Here is a 6,509-nt window from a genome sequence, read left to right as displayed (position 1 = left end):
ACAAGCATATGATAAAATCACACAGAGCCAAAGTTTTGGCTCAAATCTCACTCGGGTAATACCATGAATCAAGGCAAACAAACAATTCGTAACTTATGCTCCTATCACTCAAACTCTTAAGTCAAAGACCATGATAGTTTAAAAGATGGATGATGTTTTTATCATTAACAACTAGTCTTTACCCCAAGAAACGAGAATTCGAACAAGTTCAAATTCAATTCCACAACAACCAAACCAATGCAACTCACGGAGGTCTAAAGCAATGCAAATCTACCCTAAAACATAAATAAAAGCAACAAAAAACAACTAATCAATTTGAAAAAAAAATAAAGTAGTAAAATACATTATAAGGCTCACTATCCACCATATCACCCCCCCAAACTTAGTCAAGGTTATGCAAAGAATAAGTTTGAAAAGTTGGTGGAGAAGGGAGACTTATATGATACGCAAACTAAAATGAAAACAATCTAAAAGCTACCTACTAGGGGTTACCTCCCTATAGTGCCTTTGGTGGTTATCGTTGTTGGCTCGACATCTTCACACAGCTTTCATCATTTCACTCTCGCATCAATGGGGTTGTTTGGCTTCTTATTCGTGTTCAAGCAGATACATTCTTGCCAACCTCTTCTTCCACCAAGTCTTCTTCACCATGTTATCATTTGATTTGAGCTCTAACTTCGTTGTGATCGATATTCTTGCTTCATTTTCCTTCACCTTCTTGGGCTCTCTCTGTCTTTCTTTGCAATGAGTTGATCCACCACATGGGCCAAATAGACATTATGGTAAGGAAATATTCTCGACCTTGGGCTTCACCATTTGATCCTTCTGAACCTATACAGCGTGCACAACTTTGCACTCTTTCTTCATAGCATGCTCTTCCACCTTAGGACTCCCCATGGCATTGTAGATGGACAAGATATGGTGTTTGGTGCCCATGCGAAGAGTAAGCTCTCTGATACGGATCCAGCCCAACAAGACGAGGTAGGAGTGCAGGCCCAAAACCGGCGTAACTCGAGCCTAGGCAGAGAGGAAGCCTAGCCCAACGTCAAAAAGGCCCAACACAAGAAGAATAAGACTCAGCCCACAAGGAAGAAGTCAAGACCTAGCAAGTTCCGGGATTACGTCCTTCACTGAACGTGAGTAGTGGAAGGAAGTTAGAATTCACTGAACGTGGTTGTATTGTTTCAAATTTGGTTTTCTTTGTTAGGATAGATCGAGTCCACTTCTCGGGTTTTCTTCTTGGTTCTTTCCCGAGTCGTATATCCGAACCAAGTAGGGGGAATTCTATATACTATGGAATTTCAATAGATCGAGTCATGTATAAGAATTAAGGAAATACAATTTCTTCTTTCTCAAACCCAGCTTTCGTTCCATTCTCTCATTTCAAAAAACACTTTCCAAACACATATTTCATCAAACACTATATCTTCGCCAGTTTCGTATCGCTCTCCCCTTGAAACATCAACCAATTGCTTTCCTTGTCACTAAGAATGGCTGACCAAGGATAAGCGGCACATTCCTATCTTCTTCCATGTCAAGCACGACAAAATCAATGGGAAATATAAATTCATTTACCCGTACTAACACATCTTCTATGATCCCTTTAGGATAGGTGACGGATCTATCAGCCATTTGGAGCGTGATTCTAGTCGACTTGAGAGTTCCGATTTTCATCTTCCTAAAGAAGGATAGGGGCATCAAGTTGATGCTCGACCCCAAATCGCAAAGTGCATTCGTGTGTTTGTCATCACCAATGACACATGATATGTTGAAACTTCCAGGGTCCTTAAGCTTTGCTGGCAATTTCTTCTGGATTATGGCACTGCAATTCTCCGACATGCTCACTGTTTCGTTGTCCACCCACTTTAACTTTTTGGAGATCACATCTTTTAGGAACATTGCATACATAGGCATCTGTTGCAGAGCCTCTACTAGTGGGATATTCACATCCACCTTCCTAAAGATGTCCAACAATTTCTCAAATTTCTCATCCACAACCTTTTTCTTGATTCGGCTAGGGAACGGTATCTTAGGAGTATATGGCTCCAATCGAGGTGGTTCAGGTTGTTTCTTCTCTTCCTCAACAACATTATCCTCTGTAGTCTCTTCATCCACCTCTTTTTCCACTTCATTGGGTTGAATGGTCGCACAGATGGCTTTGCACTCTTTGTGTTTGACAGGATCGATGCTTGTATTGCCAGGAAATTGCCTCGGCTTGGGTAGAGTTCCCACAGCTTAGTAAATCTGACTGAGTTGAGTATTGATGCTCTTCATGTGTTTGTTCAAACTTTCCACATTTGTTTCTACCTTGTCCAGCCTCTTATTAGATTGTGTCATGCATTCGCCTCTGTGTTTCATGAAAGCCATCAACACATCTCCAAGATCTTCCTTCTTCAGCTCCTTGACTTGGCCATTAGATACCTGGAATCCGGGTGGTGGTTGCAAGGCATTATTTGGGTTCCCGTAAGACAAGTTGGGATGCAACTTGTTCCCATAGTTGTTGTAATTGCCACCCCTTTGGTTGGGGCGGTAATTGTTGAAGTTTCTGTTGTTACCACCTTGGTAAACGTAGTTCACATCTTCAACTCCTGGATGATTCTCTAACCCAATCGGCTATGTTCCCATGTACCCAAGCTTGCTAGTTAGGAAGTCCAGCTGCTTGGACATTGTCTCCATACTATCAAAGTCAGAGGTGGAGGCTACCCTGTAGGATTTGTTCCTTTCATTTCTCCACCCCTCATCATTTGAAGCCATTCTCTCGATCACCTCAAGTGCTTCAGCTTCTCCCAACTTCAAGAGTGATCCTCATGCGCTCATGTTCAATTCGCGCATTGCCTCCGGAGTGTTTCCCCTTTAGAAGGTTAGGATATGTTGTCCCGGGCTTAAACCATGGATGGGGCATCTTCTCATCAAATACTTGAACCTTTTCCAGGCCTCTTGAACATTTTCTTGAGGCTGCATAGCATATTGAATGACTTTTGCTTGACGCTTGAGGCATTGTAGTAGCTTATGCCTCGAGGCAACTCAAAATTCACGAAAAGAACTATTCCACCCATGATTTGGAGTTGGCAGCTATAGTATTCGCCTTGAAGATATGGAGACATTATTTGTATGGCGAGAAATACTTACCGTTGGTTGAGTTTGCATATAATAATAGCTATCAATCTAGCATACAGATGGCACCTTATGAAGCATTGTATGGTCGAAAATGTAGGACACCATTGTGCTGGACAGAAATGAATGAGATAAAGATTGTGGGACCAGAATTGATACAGGAGACCGAAGATAAAGTTCGACTGATACGGAATAGGTTGAAAGAAGCATCTGATAGGCAAAAATCTTATGCTGATTTCAAGAGAAAAGATATCAAATTCAGTATAGGCGACAAAGTCTTTTTGAAGGATTCCCCATGGAAGAAAGTGCTTCGATTTGGAAAAAAGGGTAAGTTTAGCCCGAGATTTATTGGATCATATGAGATACTCGAACGTGTTGGTCCAGTAGCACATAGACTAGCCTTACCACCTGAAATAGAAAGAATTCATAATGTATTCCATGTATCAATGCTGAGAAGATATCGATCAGACCCCTCACACATTATACAAGCAAAGTCAGTTCATATTCAACCAGATTTGACGTATGAAGAGGAACCTGTTCAAATATTAGCTCGTGAGGTTAAAGAACTCCTAAACAAAAAGGTTCCACTAGTCAAGATATTGTGGAGAAGCCACAAAGCAGAAGAGGCTACGTGGGAACCCGAGGATATTATGAGACAATAATATTAATAGTTTAAATGCTTTGGAATCCTGAATAAATTAAATTATAAGGTTTTAAATAGAATAAGTTAGTGTGTGGTGTAGATCACAAGCTCCCGATTAAATATGAACTAAAATATACCCCTGACGGAGGGAGCGGATTTCACACTGAGTGTGTGCGATTTTCACATAGTTTTTTGGATCTCGACTGGGCATGATTTTCGCACACACGTCTTCACCTTTTCACACACTGAGTTGATTTCACTGTTCTTGGTTACTGTTTCATTGAGATTTATCTCTTTTCTGTTGCCTCTGGTGGTCAGTCTTGTTTAGGTGGTGTGGTTGGGGAGGTTTTGGATGGAGGATCCGCCGACAGAGGTGTTGCCGAGGAGTGAGGAGGTAGCGTTGGGGGTTCTGAGTCAGGATACAATAGCAAGGAAAATTGGAGGACGGAGGAGATCCACTAGGGTTAATCACTCCAAATCGATGTCGCCTTAGGTTGGCGGACATGTAGAGGGGTGGATGGAGAAGGCGCATTCGCACGCTGTCGGAGGGCGAAGGGGAAACAGGCGTTCTTGTCTCCCAGATTGCGAGGATGATTTCCAAAAAGAACAAATCGAGGTTCACTCCTTCTCCAAAGATTGATATTCAATGGAATAGTTTCTGTTTCAAACAGGATCAGAACAAGAAGGTGGAGGAGCGGTTGATCTGGATCTAGGTACAGATAATAGGGAGGTTTTGGGGACAGAGGGTCATCTGGGGTGTTTTTGGGGCAAGCGTTGGAGGTGGTAGAAGGGGACAAGAGAGAGTTATTGATGGATGACTGCTTGGTGGAAGTTTCTGCAGATAAAGTGTTTAAAATTTTTCCAATAAGAGACAACTTGACTGAGGAAATGATAGTGGATGAGCTCTTGGGTGAGGATAGCTTGGAGGTTGCGGGGGTGAATTGGGTCAAAGTGCAGGGGATAGTGAGGCTGATAAGTCCTCTCTAGTTACTGCAGAGATAGATAAATCTCTGGATCTAATTGAAGCCCAGCATTTGCAAAACATGGAGTTCTTGAAAGTTGTGGATTTGCCTGGGGCGCAGGGACCTTTCTTGGAGCTACGGACTAGCAATAAACGGACTAAATGGGTTGATCTTGGGGAGGTAATTGAAGCTACTTGGGATGTGACAGTACAAGTGTAGTGTGTGTGCAGTGTTGCAATATTCAAATAAGGCAGGTTCCCCAGATCCAGGAAGTCCACTAGATCACTTGGTCTAGGAACTCGTAGGTTGTGCGGAATCCCGGTCGTCGGACACACAAGTACTTCCCCGCTTCAAAAACCCTCAACCACTTTACTAAACCTAGTATAGGGAAGTAGGGATCGATCCCACAGAGAAGGATGCGTAAGACTCGTAATCAAGGATTTGGGAGTATTTTTGGTGTTGGCTGCTGCCACGCATTTTCTTGGGTTGAGGAAAATTAAAATTAACTTGACTTGGGAATATTAGAAAGAAACTTAACCTAACAGCTAGTCCTAGGAGATAATTCTACGGTGGGACCACATCTAAGAAAAAGCATAGTACGACTGGAAAGTGGCAGAATAACAAACTCTCGTACTAACTGACAGTGCCATCGTCTTCTACAACCAAATTCGCATAAAACTTCTTGAGAAAACACATAAGCAAATCAAAAACAGGGCTACTAACTTGAAATCAAATCTATGCATAAATAACGAAGAACTTAACAGATCTGCATACCTAGACGAAGTGAAATAGAAAACAAAGGAAATTAAACAAGTCTATCAACTACTGTTTCTTTCACACGCCAAAACCAACTTCAGACGCTAAATCCACTCCGGATCTAAGTGTCCGACACGGACTCCAAACAGAAGAAATTCTCCATCACGTCAGATTTACAAATTTAAGCTCCGAACACTCAATCAACCACAGATCTGTCACCAAATTCCACATCAAACACCTCAATAACGAAATAAGCAGAGATCGACATAGCAATTTAAGAATTACGCTAACAGCAGAGAGATCTAAGCAAAATAACTTGAAATTAAACAGCTAAACTCATATCCATGAGCGATAAACAGTTAAACATCATCAACATCAAAGTCGACTCCCAAAAGTGAAGTTCGACGTTGGAAACTAGCAAAAACAGCTGAAATTAAAACAATTGTATCTTCGCCCTCACTCGGACGGTGTTACCAAACTCGAGATCTTTAGAAAGTACCCCCCCTATCACGATTATCCCCAGAATTTTTCCCAAGTGTGTGTGTAAATGTATGAGCTAAGAAGAGTAAAACTATATCTTGCGCTGCATGCTCCTCTCTATTTATAGGCGTTTTAGTGGGTCCAGCGAGGAATTGATAATGACTTTGTTGCCCTCAGCTGTAGACTCCCTTTATCACGCCAATTTCCTCGTAATTCCTGCTCATTTCGTTCCATTCTCCTGCTAGACCATCTCCTCCATAACTTCCTCGATCTAGCCATTTTCTTCACACACCTGGCTTAGTAAACGTGTTAGACCCAGCAAATTATAACATTACTTTGCACATACCGATGCATGAAATTAGCCTTATCAGTAATCCCTTAGGAAGAGACTTATTGGGGAAATGGGCTGAATGAGGAGTTCCCTCCGTTGAGCAAGGAAAGCTTCAGGTCAGGAAGGAATAAGGCTCCGCAGGTTGTCTTGCAGCAGCAGAAGGGTGGGATTTCAGCTCTTAATGAGAGAGGAGGGGCGGCTGATACAGGAAGAAATCCTTTAC

General features: G+C 42.1%; 1 protein-coding gene across 1 annotated transcript; it reads right to left on the bottom strand.

Annotated features, from left to right (window-relative positions):
- Nucleotides 1–1,461: 1,461 nt before the first annotated feature.
- On the bottom strand, nucleotides 1,462–2,754 carry LOC125194890. Its single transcript, XM_048093106.1, has 3 exons — nucleotides 2,630–2,754; nucleotides 2,308–2,545; nucleotides 1,462–2,214 (listed from the first exon to the last, which is right to left on the bottom strand). Exons 1-3 carry the CDS (start codon nucleotides 2,752–2,754, stop codon nucleotides 1,462–1,464), a joined length of 1,116 nt encoding a protein of 371 aa, XP_047949063.1.
- Nucleotides 2,755–6,509: the final 3,755 nt, after the last annotated feature.

This window comes from Salvia hispanica, chromosome 6 (genome assembly GCF_023119035.1).
Source record: "Salvia hispanica cultivar TCC Black 2014 chromosome 6, UniMelb_Shisp_WGS_1.0, whole genome shotgun sequence".
Classification (NCBI taxonomy): Eukaryota; Viridiplantae; Streptophyta; class Magnoliopsida; order Lamiales; family Lamiaceae; genus Salvia; species Salvia hispanica.
Note: the sequence above shows the minus strand (reverse complement) of the source record. Positions and strands in the feature narration are given on the sequence as shown.

Bases quoted from the DNA above. Each gene is read 5' to 3' on its own strand.
- LOC125194890 (XM_048093106.1), bottom strand. From the start codon at position 2,754: ATGGCTTCAAATGATGAGGGGTGGAGAAATGAAAGGAACAAATCCTAC. The intron at 2,546-2,629 runs GTACATGGGAAC...TGGTAACAACAG, and splicing joins TTCCTAACTAGCAAGCTTGG to AAACTTCAACAATTACCGCC. The intron at 2,215-2,307 runs GTAGAAACAAAT...ACTCTACCCAAG, and splicing joins CTAATAAGAGGCTGGACAAG to CCGAGGCAATTTCCTGGCAA.